This window comes from Aquila chrysaetos, chromosome 24 (assembly GCF_900496995.4).
Source record: "Aquila chrysaetos chrysaetos chromosome 24, bAquChr1.4, whole genome shotgun sequence".
NCBI classification, from domain to species: domain Eukaryota; kingdom Metazoa; phylum Chordata; class Aves; order Accipitriformes; family Accipitridae; genus Aquila; species Aquila chrysaetos.
The window spans coordinates 18,706,745-18,729,613 of NC_044027.1; the positions used below are offsets into that span (position 1 = coordinate 18,706,745).

The 22,869-nt window shown below is 62.4% G+C and overlaps 1 protein-coding gene across 1 annotated transcript; it reads left to right on the forward strand.

The window, feature by feature from the left end:
* The first annotated feature begins 7,485 nt into the window (after positions 1–7,485).
* Positions 7,486–20,748, forward strand: PTGS1 (prostaglandin-endoperoxide synthase 1). The gene is given in 13 exon segments (XM_041119931.1): positions 7,486–7,627; positions 7,797–7,870; positions 7,872–7,959; positions 13,860–13,976; positions 14,140–14,280; positions 15,059–15,202; positions 15,631–15,812; positions 15,912–15,995; positions 16,328–16,574; positions 17,164–17,450; positions 18,327–18,474; positions 18,864–19,239; positions 19,317–20,748. Coding segments are annotated over 12 exon segments (2,010 nt in total). The 3' UTR covers positions 19,220–19,239; positions 19,317–20,748.
* Positions 20,749–22,869: the final 2,121 nt, after the last annotated feature.

Sequence of the window (22,869 nt, forward strand, 5' to 3'; positions counted from 1 at the left end):
GCAAAGACACGGATGCGGAGAAACAAGATAAACTGTCAGATAATATTCAGGATTTTTAAGAGATCAAAAAATACTTCCTCGTTCAGCCGAGCCATAAAAATGGCACCTTCAGCTGCCGGGGAATTTGCTTTTGTTTTGCTCAGTGTCTGACTGTGGACAAAGGCCAGGAGCGGCACCGGCTGCCGAGCGAGAGGCTGAGCAGTGCCGGGCTGGCCGGCAGCGGGGGGACGGGAGCGGGGTGTCCGTGGGGTGCAGGTGGTGACGGCACGGGTCTCCTGCCGGCAGAGAAGCCGCCGGTGGGGTCTGGGCAGACCACCGCGCCGGGGAGGTGCCCACCGCTGCTGCAGGGTTGGGTTTGGCGGCTGAGCCCCTGCCGACGGTGGGTACCGCCGACCCCGGCTCCTGCTCCGGTGTGACCATCTCAACAAGGGGATGCCGGGTTCAGACCCCCCCCCCGGACCCCCGTCTCCTCCCGGGCAGCCCCAAGCATCAGCCCCGCGGCGGGGGCACCTGCCGGGACACGGGGCTTGGCCGGAGGCTGCCCTCCTCGCACCACACCGGCAGGGCACAGGGGAACCACGAGTTCAAAATATATTTAAGCTAACACTCCACGCGAACAATCAGGGCTAATTTAAACAAACTATAATTAAACATAAAGGACCTCTGGGTAGGGAAGTCAGGGAAAACTGTCAGCGGTTACTTTGGATGTGAAGCCCTTACCTTTAAAAGAATAATTTTTGTGCTAATGCGAGCAATCCAGCACTCCCACACTCGCCTTTGGGGGCCGGTGGGGAAAGAAACTCTTGGGTTTCTTTTGATACCTTTACATGCTAATCTTCTTAACAGATTTTTAATTAATGGGAACAGAGCACTTTGCAGCCGTGAAATCTATTGGTGCAATTGCCTGGTGGATTAGTCCCATTAACCACACAAATTACCTGTCTCCAGGCTGCCAGCCCCACTGGGGAGCTCCCCATGCTGGACACACCGAGTGGCCCCATTCTGAAGCAATTTTGATAAAATAAACTCTCTAATCAGGTAAATAATTCCATAAGGGAAATTGCTGCCTTCCCGCAGCCCCCCTCCAGTGGGACCTGGCTACTTTCAGGGGAATGCAACGTGCCTCCAATTACAGACAAATCTCCAGCTCAAAGACCATTTGGGAGAAGCCCACAGCACAAGGGACCCCCTCGAACCGCAGCGGCCGAGGAATTAAGGCATTTAAGCTGTCAGCCGGAATCTGGCCCGGCCCCTGATTACCTGGGGGGACATGCAGTGTATTTAGGTTTGTGTCCGTTGCAATTTCCTGGCCCCCAGCGTTGATCCTGAATGACTCGTGTCCGTGTCAGGTTCCTGCCCGGGGTCCCTCCGACACGTGGCCCCGGGCTCGAGGATGCCGACCTTTGGGCAATTAAAGACATCCAGGCTGGCCTGAGCCCGGAGAAATGGAAACGTGCAGCTGCCCCTAAGAGCCACCGGGCAAGCGGAGCTGCCTGCACCCATTTCACCGCAGCGCTCGGCAAGGCTACATGGCTGTGTTGGCTGCCATCACCACTCAGGACGTGTGCCTGGACCCTGGGGTCCTTTCCCAGCCCCGTCAGCAGGTTTCCATGGTCTGTTGTAATTTTGGACCTGAACCCTATGGAGAGTCCCACGGCTTCCCTCTGCTCAGACGCTGTGATGGGGATGCGCTGCCCCAGGGATGTCGCTGGGACCCATGCACGGTGGGCACGGCAGGGCGCAGGGCACCCATGTGGTGCCACACGGCGATGCACAGCCCCAACACGCTTCCCACCGCTCGGTGAAGCGGCTGCCCAGCGCCTGGGGCTCTGCCAGACCCTTGGCCAGGATGTCTCCAAACCTGCTGCACCAGCTGGGCAGGTCTCCACCGTTAGCCCCACGCCTGGGGAGCAGGGAGGAGGTGTCCATGCTGCCGCACCATGCTGTGAGCACGTGTGATGGGGACAGCCTGGGAGGAAATGACCTGGAGGAGTCAAACGCCAGCAGTGACACGTTGGTGCCCAGTGCTGTGCCAGCCATGGTGGGGACAGCCATGCGGTGAGGTGGCCTTCAAGCATCCCCTGAAACGCTCGGGTGGGCGATCCTTGTGCTGGTCCCTGACCTGAGGATGGAGGAGCCCAAAACACAGGTGGCACAGACTAAATCTCTCCACCCTTGGCTGCCCCCGTGGCTCCTGGCATGGGGAGCAGAGGGTGATCCATGGGGCCGCTCCATGGAGGGGCCGTGGAGGTGGCTGAGCACCCCCCGTGGCCGGGGTAGACCCAGGCGGGAGGGCCAGAGCACGGGAGCCGCCTCGCTGCGCGGTGCTGGCGAGCACGGCCGGGGAACCCTACACCGCGGGTAATTGGCATCAGATGCTCCCTGACCTGCCGCATCCACCGGGAAGCTGGAAGCATTTATTTGTCTGAGCCGGCGGCTCTATCTGCGTGCGGGAGGCGTTGGTGGTGGCGGAGCTGGGCTCCGAGAGCCTAATGAGTCTGAGCTGAAGATGATGAATATGATTGCTGAAAGCGCTTTCCTGAGTCCTCCTTTCCTGGGGCTCAGGTTACGAGTTCCCAGACAGCCTGTCCAGCCCCAGCTTTTCAGCTCTGATTTGTAGCCCCCCAAACAGCGTCTGTCAGCTCCCCGTGCCGGAGGAAATGCTGGGTCCTCTGCTGCCGTGCCCAGCGGAGCTGGGAAAGGGGCTGCCAGCCCTGCTCGGCCATCGGGGACGGCTTCTCTCCCGGGGCTGCCCTGCTGCTGCCCTGCTTGGCTCCGTGCCCCCACAGTCCCTCTGAGCCCAGCACGGGGTGGACCGGACCAGAGCGATGCCCCATGTGGGGTCTCCAGCCACCAGCATCTGCTGTGCCGTTGGGCTGGAATGAAGTACCTGTGGCTGTCGCGGACCTTCCCCATGGGGGACTTGGCACCAGCCGCCCTTAACCTTTCAGTAGGAAAACGGGGGGTTTTGGCTTCCCTGTTCTCTGCCCAGACCCCCACAACCCATGGGCAAGTGTCCACCCGCTGAGCCACATCCCACTCAAGGAGCCTCTCAGGGATGCGCAAGGACGGGTCAGGCCAGGGGATGATCCATAGGCCGTGCAGATCCCCAGGGATCAGGGGCACACAGTCCTCCCAGGCAGTGGACCGGGGAGCCGTGGGGGTCCGCCTGCCCGTCTCCCCCATGGCTCCGCTCCCTGCGCAGGGTTCGGGCAGGCTCCACACCTGCACCACGCGGCCTTTCGCCTGCCCGGGGTGGGCTCCTTGAGCTGCCACCTCACCCCCCCACCCCACGGCTGTGGGATCACAGCATGGGTGTCCCCACGGCTCCAGCACCCCTAAGAAGACGGAGGAGAAGGAGCTTCCAGCGCCGACCCACCGCAGGATCTCGGGTCCCGTTGTCCTGCCCCGCCGGCATTGCGGCTCACGGAAGCGGTATCACCCCCAAACCCGGGCGAAGGGGGTCCCAAGTGGCCGGAGAGGTGCTGCGGGGTGGCCCAAGGCAGAGCAGCTCAGGACCAGCGGTGCTTTGTGCCGCCCGCAGCCCCGGCGAACGCCGCGCTGCCGTAGACGGTGTTTTGCTGCCTCCCTACGGGAGGACGCGGCCGGCAGCACCGGCTGCTCCGCCAGCACCGGGGCCTCGCCGTTCCCTGCCCGGGGACGTGTACACCGTGGGGCCGCGATGGGGTCACGCCACGGCGGCGACCTCTCACCGATGTCTCAGGCCTTGCACCGTGCGGGCAGAGCCGCTGCTCCGCCGGAGGGGCTCGGGGGCATCCGAGCACGGCTGCAGCGCATCTCCAAAAATGCCTTCCCCATCCTATTTTGAACTGGAGCAAGACCACCGTGGCGGTTCCCGTGCCCGTCTTGCTCAGCTGCCGCCTCTCGGCAGAGACCGAGGTCCGGTGCTGGCACATTACCAGGGCAGCACCAACAGCCCCGAGACAGCCGGAGCTGGAGCAGGGCCACGGTCGCATCCCCCCTGCACTGAGTGGCGCGGGGGAAGAAAAAGGAAGCAAAACTCTGGCAATGTCTCCGGAAGGAGGAGGGAAGCTGCAGGAGGAAAAGGGGCGAAGCCGCAGCCCTGACGCCCGCAGCTGCTGCTGCAAAAAGCAGAAGAGCAGCGTGAGACCGGCGCGGGGCCAGCCAAGAGGAGCCGGCCGAGAGTGTGGCACGAGAGACAGTGAGGCCCCCTGGCACCGCATGGCGGGAGGGCATCAGGAACTGCTCCGGCCCCCTCCGAGAAGGTTTTGGGTGCTCAGGGCTGAAACCCTTCAGCCAGAGCCCAACCACCCCAGGCTGCCTCTGCCGCACGGCCGTCCATCCTGCTGCCGTGTCCCACTGGCAGCTGGTCGGTGAGGAGCGCTCCCAGGAACCGTGCCAAGGCCATGTCCCCACTGCTGCTCTGCACTCAGAGGAGCAGCAGCCACCCATCCCCACAGCCCCCCCAGCCCCGCATCTGCCCAGCCCCGGGGAGGCTCTTGCTCTTCCCAAAGCCGCTCGTGTGAGTTTATTTTCCCAGTGCACACGCCAGGCTGTTCGTGCACTTTGGGAATTCACACGCTCCATCTCTGGCTCCGTGACCAGCGACAGCGGGGCCACACGCGAGGCTGTGATCTGGGGTCAAGAGGCTGGGGCAGACCCCTTGTGCCGCTCACCTCCCACAGCCTTGCCGGCTCTTGCACTGGGACCACGAAGGGCAGAGCCTCCTCCCCGCTGTGGGGAGGAGGGGAGAAATCTCTGGTGAGCCACCAGACGAGACTGGACCTCAGCCCGTCGATCATCTCCACGGTGCTTGGCACGCTGGCTGGGGCCAGCTGCCGCGGCATGAGCCGGCCGGCACCCGGTGGGCTCGGCTCAGTGCTCCCCAGCACTGGCACTGGCCCAGCAGCCTCTTCCTCCTGCCCTGCGCGCGCCGCAGACAGCAGCTGCCGGTGCCGCTGCCCCATGAGAGCTTCCCTCGCCCCTCCGAGGGGGTTCATCAGGCCGAAGGAAACCTTTTTCCTTGTCTGGTTTCCTCCTGCCTTCCCCCAGGACCATGGCGGTGATGAACACGTGGGGCTCAGCAGCACCGCGCTGGAGCTTCCCTTTGCTGCTACAGAGGGATGTCAGGGCGTTTGCTGGCCAGATCCAGCACCCACGCTGCCAAGCCTGTGGCAAAGCCCTGGACGTGCCCTCTGTGCCCCAGAGAGCCGCAGCCTCGTGCTCGCGCCGAGGGAGGCTGCGAGGCTGCGGTCCCGCTGTGATGCCCAGGCAGCACTGGTCACCTTTGTCCTGGCCGGGGACAGGGACTCTCTGGGGACCCGGGGCTGGGTCCCATCCTGGGACACGAGGACAGACATCCTGGGCTGCAGCTCAGACAGACGGCCATCATGAAGGGGAAGCAGGGAGGCTTGTTGGCAGCCGGGGCTGGCAGCGGGAAGGTCGGTAGCTGATGGGTTTGTGCTGAGCAGCCCAGCGTGGCACCGAGTGCCTGGAGCGAGGGGTCTGGGTACCGGGAGGGATGCCAGGAGTGGTGGGGGTGCGCAGGACAGCCGGGCCGCCCCTTGCCCTGCGGCTCCGGGGCAGTCCCTCCATGGCAGCCCCTCAGCGGCCCTGGCGAGACAGCCAGCCTTGGGGCTGTTGCAACTGTTTCCCGTATTGTGCAAGCAAATGATTATTAAAACCTCACAAGAGGGAAGAGTGGAGCTGCGAGTGCGGGAGCACTCCTGGAGGTGGGACATCTCCAAGGGCTGCTGGGCTGGCCCGGGGGGATGCAGGGGGGTCAGGCTCCGCCGGGTCCCACCGCTGCGGCCAACAGCAGCAGGCACCGGGTGCAGGGAGGGAGGGGGAAAGGCCAGAGCTGGGGCTGGCGGTGCTGCCTGTGGGGGCGGAAGGGAAAGACGCCCACCCGCAGGGTGAACCGCTTTGCTCTCTGTGGGGCTGCAACACCACGGGGCCGCTGGCAGCAGCAGTGGGTGGGGGGATCTGTCGCTGCCCCGCTCCTGCAGCCCTGCTGCACACAGGCACAGGGCCGGGGGGCCGGGGCAGCGCCTGGGTGAGTGTTTGACACCGTCCCCCCACGCTCCTGCTGAAACCATCCCAACACTCTACTGCAATCTGTCCCTCTGCGTTGAACCGCCAACCTGCCACGGCTTTATATTCGGTGCCCATCCATGCAACTCAACCGCTCTTTGTCTCGGAGGCCAGAGGACGGGGCGAGCAGCTGGGAACGCAATGCCCAGACAGGACGGCGCTGCCCGCAGGCAGGCTCGCAGCAGGCAGGAGCAGCCCTGGCCCCAGCACACGCCGACCACACCAACTGCATGTGTACAGCAAAACGTCCCCCTCGTTTCCAGCACTTATTCATCATTGGGAGGCAGCCAGTGTCCCCACCTTATGAGAGCACATCAAGAGCCCGCTGAGCTCATGCTTGTGTCCCAGCTGATGCGTTTGCCTGCTGAAGCTGGACCTGAGGCCCTTGTTCTTTTTTGGACACCTGCAAAGGCCGCTTGCCCTGTGGGGATGCTCCCTCCCTGCTGCTGAAACCCAGCAAAGCCCTGCAGCACGAGTCCCAGTCCCGCAGCCCCGCTCCCGCCCTGTCCCCACCGCAAAGCTGCTTTCTATGCAGAGCGCAGGAACCGTGCAGGAACCGCGCACCCCCCAGCCCTGCCGGGGCTTCCTGCCGCTCTGCAAGGAGGTGACAGCAAAACCCAAGATAATCTTGAAACACACTCAGGCCCGTGCCGGGGTCTCTGTCGCTGCCGCAGAGCAGCACAGGAAAGGGTGAGCAGCCACAGCCCCTGGGCTCTGGGTGCCACCAGGCTCAGGGACATCCCCTAAGGCTAGCCCAGCAAGATCTGCAGCCCGTCGTGCTCTCGGCCACCCCAGCCACACACAGAGCCTCTCCCGGTCCAACGCGCTCCCCTGTGGGTTGGCTGGTGCCTGCCTGGGCTGGGCTGGTCAGATCCTGTCCCCATCAGCAGGCTGGCGCTGGGGGGCAAAGCAGCCAGGCAGGAAACACCCAGCGATGGTTTCACTGATAAACTCAGCTTTTCTGGCTGTTGGCAGCTGTGGCCAGCCCAGGTCCTGGCGCCAGCCGGGCAGCACTGCTGGGGCAGCCTCCTGCAGTGGGTCAGAGGGATCTTAGCCAGGCCCACAGCCCACGGCCACGCTGCAGGGAGGGTGCTGCTGCCCGAGCTGTAACAGGGTGCCCCAGGGCTTGGGGACCCAGGCAGGGGGGCTTGTGGATCAGGAAATGGGCAGGGGGGTCCTGGGGATGATGGTGAGGGCATAGGGATGCTGGGGGACATGGGGACCAGGGCATGGGGATGCTGGGGGATATGAGGACCAGGGGGGCATGGAGACCAGGGCATGGGCATGGGCATGGGGATACAGGGGGACGTGGGGACCAAGGCAAGGGGATGCAGGGGGATGTGGGGACGTGGGGACCAGGGCATGGGGATGCAGGGGGACGTGGGGACCAAGGCATGGGGATGCAGGGGGATGTGGGGACGTGGGGACCAGGGCATGGGCATTGGGATGCAGGGGGACGGTGGGGACCAGGGGGACGTGGGGACCAGGGCATGGGCATTGGGATGCAGGGGGACGTGGGGACCAGAAGATGGGTATGGAGATGCTCGGGGAGGTGCGGACTGGGAGGAACACGGGCGGACCTGGGGATGGGCAGGGGGCTCCTGGGGGACTCGGGGCTCAGGGCAGAGCCCCCGGGAGGGGGGCCGGGTTGTCGGAGGCGGCCCCGTCCCATCGGGGGCGGGAGGAGGCGCGGCGGGGGCGGGGGCGGCGCGGCCGGGCCGGGAGCGGCGGCGGGACGCGGCGGAGCTGCCTCTCGCCATGGGCGGTGGGGTACCGGGCCCGGGCCCCTCCGGCCGGGGGGGCTGCGCCGGGCCGGGCTGCGGCTGCTCCTCGCCCACGTCGTGCTGCTCTGCGCCCCCGGGAGCGCCGCGACCGACGGCTCCGGTACGCGGGGCGGGGGCCGGCACCGGGAGGGAGGGAGAGCCGGTACCGGGGCGGGGGGGGGGAGCGGTAACATCCCGCACCGGGGTGGGATCCGGCAGCGGGCGGGGGGACGGACGACAGCGAGGGGGGGGATCCGGCACCGGGGGGGACCCGGGGAGCGAGGGGGAGCCCGGCGCCGGGAGACCCGGTACCGGGGGATGCAGCGGGACGCGGTCCCGGAGGGTCCGGTCCCCGGGGTGTCGGACCCCCGGAGGCGCGGGGGACGCGGGGCGGTCTCCGGGAGAGGTGGGGGCGATTGCCCCAAGCCCCTGCCCAGCGCTGCGGGACGGCTCCGCGCTCCGCCGTGTCCCCGGGGCCGGGCCGGCGCCCATCGCCCCGGGCTGGTCCTCGCCCCGCCGCTGCCGGGACCCGGCCGTGGGGCCTCGAGCAGAAGCCCCGGAGCGGAGGGCAGGGCAGGCGGGGCAGGCGGGGCAGGCAGGGGCAGGAGGGAGGCCGGCAGGAGCCGCGGCACCGCTGGCCGGGACCCCCGAGGGCAGCGCCTGGGTCAGAGCCCCCGCGGGTCCCGGAGCTGCAGGGTTTGGCCCATCACGCCTGACCGGAGAGCAAAATCGCCTGTGAAAAAAACAAACTTCCCCTCTACCTCCCGCTGCGGGCCGCGCAGGGACCACACACGGGGGCTGGAGGAGCCATCGGGTGGCCCGAGCGCGGCTGCGGCCGCACGACACAGCTGGGCCCCCGCCAAGCCCACCGCCGGCCCGCGAGCCCCTGGGGCGGGACGGGACCGCGGCCACCCCGCGTGGCCCCGACACCGGGCTGAGGGGCAGCACCCGGTTGCTCCCCGCAGCCTCCCAGCTGGGATGGGGCTTCTCGAAAGAAAGGGGGGCAATACCCATGACTGCTGGCAGCCAGGGCCTTTCCCCGCTCTCCCCAAACAAACACCAGGTGAAACCGCAGTCTGGGGGTGAGGATGGAGGGCTGGGAGCACCAAGGACGGCTCCAGTGGCCTCAGCCATCGTTTTGTTCCCGTGCCCATGTGCCGCAGCAGTTCACCGCACGCTGGCACAGCCGTGGTGGGCTCGGGCTGCCTGTGCACCTGGGGATGTCAAGGAGTCACGCTGCTTATGGCAGGCATCCACAGAGCGTGTTGTGAAATAAAACCACATCTCAAATCCCATCAGCTCCATCCGCAGCTCCTACAGTGCAGTTTCCTCCAGGTCCTTAATAGAGCATTGACTCCAGGCCCTCTTCTGTGAAATGACCTTCCTCACTGCAGAAAAGCACCATCCCAGCGTGAAGCTCGTGGCACTTTTCAGGTTTTACAGTTCCTTACTAAAGCAACATTCTCAGCAAAACCAGCCCAGGCACCTGGGCTGCATCCCTCAGCAGGGCTCTGGCCGCCCGCGTTGCAAACAGTGGCTGATGGTGACCCCATCCCCAGCAGCCTGCTCGGGTTTACCCATCGCTGTGGGAAGCAACGTGTCCAAACCCACGACCCCCCAAAATTTGCATAGGCTGAGCGCGCGGAGCCGAGCAGGCACCCCCCCCCATTGCAGGGGAAGCGGGACTGCGGGAGAAGCGACCTGAACCGAGCAGGTTTGGGATGAGCAGGCAGAGCCGGGTGCCAGCACGGGGCATGTTGCCCTCCCCACCGCCCGTGCCTCCTCCCCGCAGCCATCCTACTGCGAGAGGGGAGTCGGCGTGCGACCTGGCAGGAGGTGGCAGGTCCACTCGCTGGGGACAGTGGGGCTGGCTGGGTGCCCCCAGCGTGGCCAACCCATCCTGCAGCCCTCTGGGCTTCTTGGCCTCGGGCTGGAGGGATGGAGCAGGAGCGAGCGCTGCAGGCACCCTGCTGCGGGGGCCCGTCAGGCACATCTGCACGAAAGGAGGGACCCCATGGGATGGACAAGCAAGCGACAGCCTCTGTGCGGTCCCTCCTCCGGCTTGGCCATCTCCCGGCATGGGTCTCATCTCCCTGGGAAGCTCCTCCTGGGGGCTGAGGACAGCCAGGAGCAGCATCTGTTTTTCCTGCCGGGCACAGGACAGGGCCTGGGGACCCACATGCCTGAAGCAGCCGGGACAGACGCACGCTGGGATGGTGCAGCTGTGACGAACCCCTGGAGCTGACTGCTGCACGCCAGGATCAAAGCAAATTTCACTACGTGGGGGAAAAAAAAAGATACCTGGGATATACATGAAAGAACAGCTCTCTTCCAAGCCTTAATTAAGGAGGGAGATATCTGATTGAGAAATTAGGGGAACTGCGTTGTGCCCCAAGGTGCTGTCAGCAGAGCGGCCGGGCTCCTGCTCCTCTGCAGCACTGAGCCAGGAGGACCACAGCCCTAATCTTGCCCTCGGATCTGCTCTTGAAGACCAAATAACAGGATGTTGGGCTGAGGCTGGGATCGCCTGCTCACTTGGTGTTTGCTGCTTAGAGCACTTCTACTTGACTCCTTGCTGGTTGCACCTTGGCTCCAAGCCACGATGTTTGCTCTCTGTAGGCTTTTCCTCTGGCTGCGAGCGGCGCCAAGCTAGTCCCATGGTGTTTCTCTGTTTTCCCCTGCAGATATTGCCCTTGGCTGCTGACTTGCCTTCAGGGGTGTAGTTTTGTACAAGTGTTTTTGCAAAATAAACCTGCCCGTCCTCTCCACAGCTATTCCACAGCTCATGCCGTTTCACCCTCTGGCAAACGGGAGATGCGGCAGCACCTCAACATCACCGTCTGCCCGAGCTCCAACCACGGGGCAGGTCGGGCGCAGACCCCGCTGAGCGAGGGCAGGCTGGGACCTCTGGCAGAGCCGCTTCTGATTCATGCCTGTTTCCACAGCCCATGGTCAACTGCCTCCTCCCAGCACAGCCCCTCCGCAGCGGGGCTCACGGAGCTTCAACCCGGGCTGCAAAGGGGAGCCCGCTGCCACTCCAAGAGCCCTGGGGCTGCATCACCCACTCCAGCCAGCCCGGCTGCCCACCCGCAGCCCGTCCTTGGTGCCAGCAGCTTGGCTCAGGTGCGGGGAGGAGGATCGCCGAGCCCCATGTGGTGTGCAGCTGCGGCCCTGGCACGCTGCTCTTGCTCATGGTGCCGCCAGAAGTGGTTGCAGATGACAATCTGGCTGCACTGCGTGTGCTGTGAACAGCTCGTGGGCCTGAGGAAACCTCCCTGAATCAGAAAAACAAGTGCATGAGGCTCTCATCGTCTTCAAAGCCTGCGGCTGCGGAGCCGTGTGCCATCGAGCAAGCCTGGCTCCAGCCTGCCTGTGATTCACCCCAGGTTGCTTTGACTGCGGTTCACAGAGCGGATGTTGTCCCCAAAATCTGGCATTTTTCAGCAGTGATGGAGCATGTTCACCAGCTCTGCCGTCACGGAGCGGGCCGTGCTCCAGCGTGGAGGCTGGCAGCAGCTTTCCCCACACCTGGAGCCGTCCTGGCAGAGCCGGCGCAGAATTCCTGGCCGGGGTGGGGAGAGGCACGGAGCCACTGCGGGAGGGAGGCTCCCGAAAGGACGCGAAGGGGTTGCTGTCACGGGCCAGGACACGCTCTGTCCCCCTCCCACCCTTTTGGCTGGAACACGCCACTCCCACCCCACCTCCGGGACCCCGCGGCGCTGACACCGACGTGAACCGTGGGAGGAGGCAGCTCGGCCAAGCCCAGCGCGCTGCCAAACCCGCCTTGGAGGAGCGCTCGGCCATGACGTGCCATTGAGCCCCGTGCTGCGGAGAACCGCGACAAAGCGGCCCCGCTAACGTGAACTTCTGACTCCCCACGTCAGCAGGAGGGATGGGGCAGGACACGACCTGCCGTGCCGGAGCCCGCGGCATGGAGCATCCTCCCGGCCCCGTGGCTGCGGTGCCCACGGGCAGCCCCACATCCCCCTGGGTTGCACCAGGCATGGCACAGGGCTGCTCTCTTAGGTGCTCGCAAAGTTTATGGCAGAGTCGAGTGCAGAGCTACCAATGCAGGAATAGCCTCCAGGATGCTCCAGCTGTGCTGCAACGTGGCCCCCTTTGCAAAAGTTCCCGTCTTGCAAAAAACCGAACGGGTGGTCTGACCTTAATTTCTCTGAGATAAGTAAGCTGCCTGCTGCCTCCCGTCTGGATACATGAAAAGATCCGAGATGAAAGGGAGTCTGACAGAAGACCTGGGAGCTGAATGCATCTTTGCAAGCAGGCCCCCGTGACGTGAGGGATTTGGGGTCACAGGGCTGAGCACAGCCGGGGCAGAGCTGCTGGCCAAGCCCTGGGCTCCCAGGCAGCCCCTGTCCTGCATGTGTGGCCAGCTGGGAGACTGACCAACTTTGCAAAATTAGCTTTATTTTTCAAAGATGTTAATTTCCTGTGGAAAAAAAGTGGTTTCTATTCTGCGTGCCCGTCCCTCCACCCCAGCGTTGGAACCTGTTCTGAAATTCCAGAAGAATCTGAACCAGGTCTGGCAGGGGTCTGGTGAGCTCACGGACCACACAGAGCAGCCGACGGACCTGGGAGACCTTCCTTCAGCAGCCACGACACTGGGCACACCGGGAACGGCTCTCGGTCCCTTCTGGTGCTCAGGGCGTGCTGCCCGTCCCCACAGCTGGTGGCACTGGAGCTGAGCACTGGGTGTCGGTGGCACCCCTGTCCCCGAGCGCTGTGCGTCCCAGTGGGGCTGGTGACCGCCGTCCTGCCGATGGGCACCAAAACCCTCAGCCAGGTGTGCTCCAGGAGGTCTTGGCTCTTGGCACCTGTATTCTCCTGGCACAAAGGCTCCATCCCAGGTCTGCGGGGACCGACCCAGCTTGGTGAGGTTGAGGTTGCCACCGGTGAGGCTTTCAAGAGGCAGCTGGGGCAGAGGACTTCCAAATTTCCAGCCCAGTCCCTGGGCTGATGAAAGGCAGAGGGGTCTCCGGCCACCCCGGCTCTCTGTTCTCTTTCTCCCCTGAGTTTTGCAGCTCTTGGAGGGGCTGCGGACGGTGAAGTTACAAAGTGCTGCCCGCCTCAGGGTGGGTCGGAGGGGCTTGGTGCCGATGGGTGCCTACCGCTGCCCCAGAGCTGGGAGCTGCTTTATGTCGGAGGGGGGGTCTCCCTCTGTCCCACGGGATCCCGCCGCAGTGCGGCCAGCGGGAAGGGGCCCCTATCTCATGCCTGCAGGCGGGGGCACAAAGGCGGCGGAGGAAGGGGCCGGGTGGGAGCCGGGGGAGCGAGCCCAGCGGTTGGCCCTTTTCATCCGCTCGGAGCGGCGAGGGCGGAGGAGCCGCTTGCCAAAGCAAACTTCAGCCCTGACAATTTCCATTGTTATTAACACTGGTGCCGTGTTTGCACTGCTTTATCCTGCGCTGGGGCTCGGGGGGGCACAGCAGCCGCCTGTGCACGAGGCTACGGCCCCGGCTGCGCGGGACACCACTGTGACATGGCCCCGCGGTGGCACGGGGCACCGGGCAGGGCACGGGCTCGGCAGCAACAGCCCGAGCTGGGGCCAGGGCTCGCAGCACCCATCGGTGTGTGGCCGCGGGGTGCGGACAGTTCCTTTGGCAATCCCGGGTGTTTCAGACGAGGCTAAATTCCACAAGGAAGGAGGGACGGTGCCGAAGCGATGCTCCTGCCCAAAATATCTCACCAGGGAGATAAAAGAAAAGCTGAGCAGTAGTATCTACTGCAGGCATGATGTTGCAATAGCCAGGACCGTGCTCGGCTCCTGCAGCACCCATCTGCCGTCTCCCCGCAGCACGTCGTTGACACCAGACTTGGGGGCTGGGTTCACGGAGGTGGCTGGCATCAAAGCACCTCGTCTCAGGGTGACCCCCCCGGGGTGCATCCCCCTGAGCTGGACCCGGCTCGGCTGTGTCCGGGGCAGTGTCACCCTGTGAGCAGCAGGGAGCCACCGGACACGGTGACACTGTGGCTGGATGGTGATGTCTCTCCCTCTCTCCGCAGTGGATCCCTGTTGTTATTTCCCCTGCCAGCACCAAGGGGTGTGCGTGAGGGTCGGCCTGGGAGGATACGAGTGCGACTGCACGCGGACGGGATACTTCGGGGCCAACTGCACCTCCCGTAAGTCCCTCTTGCCTGGAGGACCTGTGGCACCCGTGGGTCCCGGGGTGACATGCTGCGCCTGCAGCACGTGCTCTCACCGGCAGTGACAGCGCGGGTGGGCCGGGGTCGTTAGCAGGCTTCGTTAGCGGGGTGAGCGGTTTGCCTGGTCTGTCTCCCCCAGCCGAGCTCTGGACGCGCCTCCACAACCTGCTGAAGCCCAGTCCTGCCTTCTACCACTTCATCCTGACCCACTTCAGGTGGTTTTGGGACATTATCAACAGCACCTTCATCAGGGACACGCTCATGAGGCTCGTGCTTACAGGTGAGGGGTTGGAGCGGGTCTCGGGGTGCAGCAGGAGTCGGGGACCCTCCAGGCATCAGCAGGAGGTGAGGGCGGGGGTGGCGCGGCTGGAGTGATGCTGAGCAGCTCCCGCGGGCATGGTGGACACTGGGCTTGAATCACCTCACGGGGAGACCCAGGGAGGTTGTCATCCCATCACCCTGCCCAGAGGAGGCTGCCCGGCCAGGCAGCAGCAGGGCGCAGGGGGTTGGCACACCGGGCTGCCTGTGTGTCCCCGGCTGCGTGTCCCCAAACGTGTGTCCCCGGACGTGCACCGGGCTGCCCGCCAGCTGGAAAACACACGCAGGTCTCAGCACACCGTGCTCCCCGGACCAAAGGGCTCTTAAGCAGCCGCACGGAAAGCAAGCCTGTGGAAACATGGCCCTTGTTACTCATGTCCCCACATTCATCATTTTGCGTAAATATTTAGGTTCCAGCTCTTGGAGCCATAGCGACACGTTTGCAAGGCTCCAGCTGTTGGTTTTACCATTTCTATGTGGTTGTCATTCATCATCCAAGAATCCGCTCAGTGCCTTAGCAGGAGCCCTCCTCTTCTGCAGGGAATTGCAGCCTTTAAAAGGCTCGGAGCAAAGCGTGGGACGTCTGCATGCCTCCGGTGCCAGTACCTTTCTGGTTTTCGGGGTGTCAGAGGAGGGTGTCTGACAGCACTGAGTGGGCAGGCAGGGGCCGGGGGCAGAGTCCGTGAGGTGCTGCCCCATGCCCCGGGCCCCACAGTGGTGACCCCCATCTCTCCTTTCAGTTCGTGCCAATCTCATCCCCAGCCCCCCCACCTTCAACTCTGACTACGGCTACATCAGCTGGGAGGCTTACGCCAATGTCAGCTATTACACCCGTGTCCTCCCGCCCGTGCCGGACAACTGCCCGACGCCCATGGGGACCAAAGGTACACGGCTCGCCCGGGGGGACCGGCACCGCACCGTGCCGGGTGTGGGGCTGAGTCGCCGGAGCAGCACCCCGGGTCCATACCCGGCGCGGCATCGGTTTTTCCCACCCACCCATGCCTGAGCTTTTGCTGCCATGGGCACATCCGCAAGGCACTGCTGGCAGTGCCATGTACTGCCGCTGTCCTGCCTAAGCTGGCCCCGCGGGCAGGAGGAGCTTGATGGCATCCGAAACGCTGCCGGGACAGTTCAGGTTGAGCTGCTGGGGCATGTCGTGGCCTGTGTAAGAGGGCTGTAAGGTGTCTATGCCCATGAGTCAGTGCCTGGTGCTGCAGCAGACACGGCAGCGCTTGCTGACAGCCCCGCGGCCAGCACCGGTACCCAGCCGGGTCGGCACGGGGCATCTGCCCTCAACCTCCATCCTTTGCAGGGAAGCAGCAGCTCCCCGACCCCCAGCTCCTGGCAGAGAGGTTCCTGCTGCGGCAGAAGTTTGAAGCCGATCCCCAAGGCACCAACCTGATGTTTGCCTTCTTCGCCCAGCATTTCACACACCAGTTCTTCAAGACGTCTGGGAAGATGGGACGCGGCTTCACCAAGGCGCTGGGGCATGGGGTGAGGGGTGCTGGAGCGGGGGGCATGCGGGGAGTGAGGAGGGGGACCGGTGCGCACATGGTCTTTCGGAGCAGCCTTGATGCCGTGCTCTTTTGGCAGGTGGACCTCGGGCACTTGTATGGGGACAACCTGCAGCGGCAGCACCAGCTGCGACTCTTCAGAGATGGGAAGCTGAAATTCCAGGTACGACTGAAACATCTCTCAGCCCTGTGATCCAGGGTTGTTTGAAGCCTGTGTCCTTCTGGCAGCTCCCGGGAGACCCCAGCCCTGATGCCCACGTGGCTGCTGGCCGGAGGTGCCATGTCAGAGGGACGAGCTTTGGGGTGTAGCTGCTCTGACGGCAGCAGGCGTTCCGCAGTCGGGTCTGTATGAGGGAGGTGTTTCTGTCCCGCTCACCGCTTGCAGGAGAGCAGCCGTGGTGCCCGTAGGGAGGCAGGTCCCAGCTGGGCAGGCTTTCACCGCGGTGGTTTTTCTCCCCTCTTCCCTTTCTGCCATCCCGTTCTTGTTTCCCCAAGGTGGTGGATGGAGAGGTGTACCCCCCCACGGTCACCGATGCTCCAGTTCACATGGTCTACCCGTCCACCATCCCCAAGGAGAAGCAGCTGGCGATGGGCCAGGAGGTGTTTGGGCTTCTGCCGGGGCTCTGCATGTATGCCACGCTCTGGCTGCGCGAGCACAACCGCGTCTGTGACATACTGAAACGGGAGCATCCCACCTGGAGCGACGAGCAGCTCTTCCAGACGGCTCGTCTCATCCTCATCGGTGAGGACCGGCGGTGCCGTGGGGCACAGGCACTGTGGAGCCCCGTGTCCCACCTGCCCGGGCAAGCCCCAAGGATTTGGATGTTAGTTGGTCTCTGTTTGAGGGTGGTGGCCAGGCTGGCTTTAGAGGCTGGAGGAGTTTCTCTGGCAGCCTTCTGGGGATCGTTGGCTTTGGTCCATAGAGCAAAAATTGCCTTTGGTCCATCAAAAAAATTAATTTTTAATAAGTTTGTCATAATTTTGAATTATTTAATTTTAATGTTCATTATAAATTTACTGTAATCTCATGATAAGTCATTTTTGACCAAAAATCCAGAAAAAAGCCATGTTACCACATTATCTCTAAGAAGCGTATCAAGGTCAGCTTCCTCAGGAACTATTTCGGTTTTGGCAGACTGACCTTTGCTGGTGAAAAAATAATTCACTGAAAAATTCCCAACCAACTCAACAAGCCCATAGTCAGAAAGGTCCCAGGTGGTGAATGGGTGCTGGGATGCGCTGCCATAGCAGGTGGGTAACATCATCTGGGTACAGAGCCGGTAGCTCCGGCTGTGGCCAGCTGATGGCTGCTTCTCTCGCCTCCTGCCCAGGGGAGACCATTAAGATCGTCATTGAAGACTACGTCCAGCACCTCAGTGGGTACTTCCTCAGCCTCAAGTTTGACCCCGAGCTGCTGTTTGGGACGCAGTTCCAGTACCGGAATCGCATCGCGGTGGAGTTCAACCAGCTCTATCACTGGCACGGGCTGATGCCCGACTCCTTCGTCATCCAAGGGGAAGAGTACAACTACGAGCAGTTCCTCTACAACACCTCCATGCTCCTGGACTACGGCGTGGAGGCGCTGGTGGAATCCTTTTCCAAGCAGATTGCAGGAAGGGTAAGGTCCTGCTCTCCCCTCCCCGCCAGAGCCGGGGCTGTGGGACTCGGGGAGGGATGCTCGCGGTACCGGGAAGGCAGTGCCGTTGCAGCAGTAACGAACAGCCACTTTGGGCAGTGGGTCGCATGTCACACGTCTGACGGGCACGTCGTGAGTCCTCCCCACAAGCACCGTAGCAAGGCTGGGCCTTGGCAGCCCCGTTTGCTTGTTCTCGGGCTCTGTAGGAAACATTGCGGTGATGCCTGGAGCCTGTGGTAAACCGGGAGGAATCTCCTGGCCCAGACCGGGCTGTGGAGCAGCCTGGGCGTAGGAGCAGCTTGGCTGGCACTGTTCTTTGCTGCCATCACATGGATGTTTTATTCCAAGCGATTACATCTACATTTCTCACGCTCTTTGCTTGTGCAAAACAAGACTGAGGCACAGACCTGCTGCTCTTTGGGTGTTTGTGTTCTCCCTGACCCCAAACCCCCGTGATCTCTCCCCTCCTCCCAGGCCAGTGCGTCACCGTCCATCCGGGGCTTCTCCTGCACCGTTCCCTGACCTGCCCTGCAAACAGGGTTGACTTTAGCCCAAGCTGCTCTACAGCTGTTTTGGCACTGTCCAGTGATTCCTCCTCTTCTTGCTGCTGCGATGACGTGCTGGTCTGCAGCGTTCCCTGACCTGCCTTGCGAACAGGGTAGACTTTAGCCCAAGCTGCTCCGCAGCTGTTTTGGCACTGTCCAGTGATTGCTCCTCTTCTTGCTGCTGCGATGACGTGCTGGTCTGCATGACACCGTGCCCAGGACATGGAAGTTTTAGTGTGGTGGCTCCCCTGGAGCAAATGCTGGTGCCACCTTGTGCCTTACGTGTGCTCCTCCTTGTGTTCTCTCCCTCCAGATCGGTGGGGGACAAACCATCAATGCCAATGTCTTGAACGTGGCCGTTGGAGTCATCAAGGAATCCCGGCAGCTGAGGCTACAGCCGTTTAACGAGTATCGGAAGAGGTTTGGCATGAAGCCCTACAAGTCCTTTCAGGAGCTAACAGGTAGGGCTGCAGTGCTGCCGCAGGAGCTCTCGGGGCTTCGCTGGGGCAGTGCAGATGCTCTGCGCCCGCAGGGAGGGTACGAGACCACGAGTGGCAACTCGAGACCCCCCAGCCGCTGGGCTTGCCCAGCAGAGCAGCCGGTCCTGCCCGTCCAAGCCTTGCCTGGTCGTGACCCTCGCACGAGGGCAGACAGGGCTGATGCCTTGGTTGCAGGGGTCCTTCCTCCTACGGGGCTGGACGAGTGGTCCTGAGGGCAGTGCCTGGCCTGGGACCTGGGCTCGCTGCTGCTTGGGTTGTGGGAGCTGCCGCGTTCCCATTACCCACAGCAAGGCCAGTCCTTGCCGGGTGCAGTTCCCTTGCTAAAGCACTCTGACGTTCACTTGGTGCAGGAGAGGAAGAGAAGGCGGCAGAGCTGGAAGAGCTGTATGGAGACATTGATGCTCTGGAGTTTTATCCGGGCTTGCTGCTTGAGAAACCCCAACCCAATGGTATTTTTGGGGAAAGCATGGTGGAGATCGGAGCTCCGTTTTCCCTGAAGGGGCTTCTTGGAAACCCCATCTGCTCCCCAGAGTACTGGAAACCCAGTACATTCGGTGGAGCAACTGGCTTTGACATAGTTAAGACAGCATCGCTCGAGAAGCTCGTGTGCCTCAACGTGAGGAAGTGCCCGTACGTGGCGTTTCACGTGCCAGATGCTGCAGAACATGGCAGCCCTCGGAGCGGTGGATCATCTGCTGAGCTCTAGTACCAGGACAGCCTGCCCAGGTAGAGACAATCCTTGCCCAGGTGCTGGCGGAGCCGAGCTCCCAGCCTGGCACTGAATATCCCGTTCCTTCCCGCAGGGAGCGGCGAGGACACGGGGACCTGCCCACCCCTGTGCCGAGCAGGAGCAGGACAGAAGATGGTCCCATCCTGGGCGTCCTCCACACCAGCCCTCGAGGAGAGGCTGGTACCAGCTCTGTGAAAAACTCAAGTGCCTCAGGAGCGTGGCTGTCCTCAGCAGACCCAGTTCTCTTGCTAGTGAATACCTTGCACTAAGCCAGCTTTGGGGTTCCCCGGGGGACCCTCACCTCCCTGGGACGCTCTGGACTCCCCTGTGCTTTGTCACCCTCCACCCCCGCTGCTTTCCAGCACCAGGCCACCAGCAATCCCGCTTCCACAGGGCTTCCCCGCTCCGGATGGAGGATCACAGAGCCCAGGGAGCCCTTGCAGTCCTTCCTCCTCTGCTGCACCCGGCTGAGGCACTGAGCTCCCCAAGGGAGGCAGAGGAGGCAGGTGGCAGCGCGCAGACGGACGGGGAGGACACGCTGTAGGTGGTCACGGTGGCCCAGCGGTGGCTGAGCTTGCAGTAGGAACCTGTCCTGATCTGCTTCTCCTGCGGCCGCTCTGGACCGTCCCCCCGAGCCCGCCCAGCACATGGGCATAGCTGAGACACAGCAAAGAAGAAGGAACCAAAGCAATGTTTCTGCGGGAGAAGACCAGAGGAGAAGCATCAGATGAGACCTCCCAGACCTCCTGCGTCTCCCACCGGCTGGCTAGGACCCCGGCGCGTACTGCCGGCCACCCACGCTGAGCTGCTCGGAGCAGATGCTACCTCTGTGCAAACACAGCAATGAAATCTCTTCCATCCTACGATCATTACCCTTCCCTGCATTAATAGCTCAGCAAATGGCATCCCCAAGGCACACAGAGCCCGCTTCTGTCCCGCTCCAGAAACGCACACACATGTCAGCCCTCGCCGACATAATGACGTGGTAGCTGGCAGCCACTGTCACTAGCCTTGATCCCCATCACATCCCGGTTCACCTCCAGGAAAACAGACATTTAAAATAATAAATGATTTCAAAAAACTCCTCTCATTTCCTCCAGCCAGTTTCCAAGCTTTGTCTCACCAGCGCCAGGCCCTGCAAGAGAGCAGGACGCTCAGGAGGCAGCAGGAGCTGGGGGAGAGGAGAAGTCCCTGGAGCGTTGCTGGAGGGCTGGTGTCCCCGCTGGGACACGGCTGGGCCATGCAGCCCAAGCAGGCTGTGCTCGCTGGCGCTGTACCGTGTCATTGCCAGCTGCATCACAAGAAATAAACGGAATGACCCTGCTCCTTAGGAGGTGCTTCGATGGGGGGGCTCTGAGCCCGAGTCTCCTATGAAGGTTTGATCTACGCTGCCCTCCGGCCACTACCACCCCACAGCCCTGTGCTGCGCTGTTCCGATGCTGATAACACAGTGCTTACATCCAACATTATGTATTTCTATCACATAAAATCTATCCACACGTAAATCTTGCTGGCCAGGTGTTTTGTAGGCATGAAATAGCCACAGTCTGTAAGAGAGCAGATGGCTGCATTTTCCTCCTGTGCTGAGCCGGAGGAGAGGACTGCTCCTGGGCTCCCGCTCCGTCCCGGCAGGACTTCCACCCGGCGTGGTGACTTCATGCCGTGAGGCCGTGGGGGCTGCGCTGCTCCCAGCTAGACCCTCCTGACGGGGTTCTCCACCCTGACCCCCCCACGGGCACTGCCGGCTGCTCCTCTGCCCATCACAGAAAGCCACAGGAGATGAGAGGAGAACCAGGGCAGGGAGTCCTGGTCCGGGGTGCTGCCCCGAAATCTGGGACCAGGCAGCATGTGAGGTACGGGGCAGGCAAGGGTGAGGACAACAGATGTGGTATCTCCAGGTAGATATATCCAGGTAGACACAGCCCCCTCCATACTCTCTGCTGCCATTCCCTAGAAGGGGGATGAGGACGGATGGGAGTGTTGGCCATTTGGGGACGGGGTGACAATCCTGTGATGTCCCACCTTCTGCCCTGGAAGTTTCAGTCATTTCTGGTCGCACCAGCTGATTTTTTTATCCTTGATCAACCAAGTATGTCATGATCCCAATTCATCAAGAGGGGGTTGTGAGGCACTTCCAAGCAATAACAAAACCAGTTATAGGGAGGTGTTACAGGAATTTGAAACCAGGGAGATTTAAAGAGCTGGTGCCATGGCAGGGATGCATTAGGAGGATGTCATAGCAAGGGAACATCTGCAAGTGGAGACTCCCGAGGCAAGAGCCTTCTCACTCGCTCTCTTTAACCCTTCAGAAACGAGATGGTTTTACCAGGATATCATCTGGATTTTTGTTTCCTAATGGTACGCAAGGAGGCAGAGAGGCAGGCCCAACCCAGGAAGGCACAGCAGGCAGGTTTGCCTGGTGCGTGCTCACCCGGCTTGGCCCTGCCCTGCCTGTGTCCTGCCCAGCCGTCCCAGCACGTAGAGAGCCCAGTCCTACCGCTCCTGTGCAGCTCGCAGCACCGTGTAGTGCAGAAGTGCTGAGCAGCAAGGCAAGAGGAGGACACGGTCCTTTCCCATCCCACAGTTCCCTTTCCCCAGCTTTCCCCTTCCCTTCCCCTCAGGCTGGGAAGCCAGCGCGCGGTGGTGATGCTGTGCCCAGGTACCAAAATGACCAACACCCGCTGACAGCTTGTTATGTGGCCGTGGTGGGGGTCTGTCCCCCCAGGGTCTGCCCCGCCACCGGCTGTACCCTGTGCTGTGACCAACATCCCCCCCCGCCGCCGAGGACCACAACCTCACTGCGCTTCCCTCGCTCAGCCAGCAACGCAACGCTCAAAAAAAAGGCAAACAGCAGCAAATGCGGAGCAACACACAGTCCAAAGACCGTCAGCATGTCACGAATCCACACTGGGATCCACATGCCCCGTGTCTCCAGCCAGCTGGAGCACTTCCAAAATAAGCGTTTGACTGCCCTTGCCCTGCGCTGAGCTGCTCCAGCCTCGAGCATCCTTCACCATCTGGCTAAAGGCACAAGCTCGTCACATTTCAGTTAGACCACAAACATCCTGCTTTTGTTTGTAGCTATCGAAGGCTGCCAGCGCCGTTTTGGTACCAACTGATAAGCATACAAGAGCCCATCAGGCACACAGAGAGCTGCTAAGATGCTCTCTGCCACCAAGGAGGAATGTCTCACCAGGAACTAGCTCAGCTGAGCCAACACTGGCACACCTGACATCTCTTCCAGCTGTGCCACCAGCTCCCACATGGCAGTGTCCAGGACAGCAAAGCATCTTCCTCCTGCACCTCACCCTTCTGCTAGCAGGAAAAGCTTTGAAATTGTTTCTTTGTAGGACCAACACATACCAACCCCAGGCACAGCCTCCAACACGCTATTGAAACCTCCTCCTCCACGAGCCTGGGGACCCACAGCCCCGCACATGGAGCTTCCCCCAGCCCAGCACTGCCAAGCCCTTGTGTTTTCTTTGCTAGTCTTTCAGCCATGGCAGTTTGTAGAAATTGCTCACATCCTCACCAGCTTCTCCATCACAGTGCGCAGCCACATCCAAGGTAGAAGACAGTGGTTTGCATCTAAACTGGGTGTTTAGTCTGGTGCATCCGCCAGCATC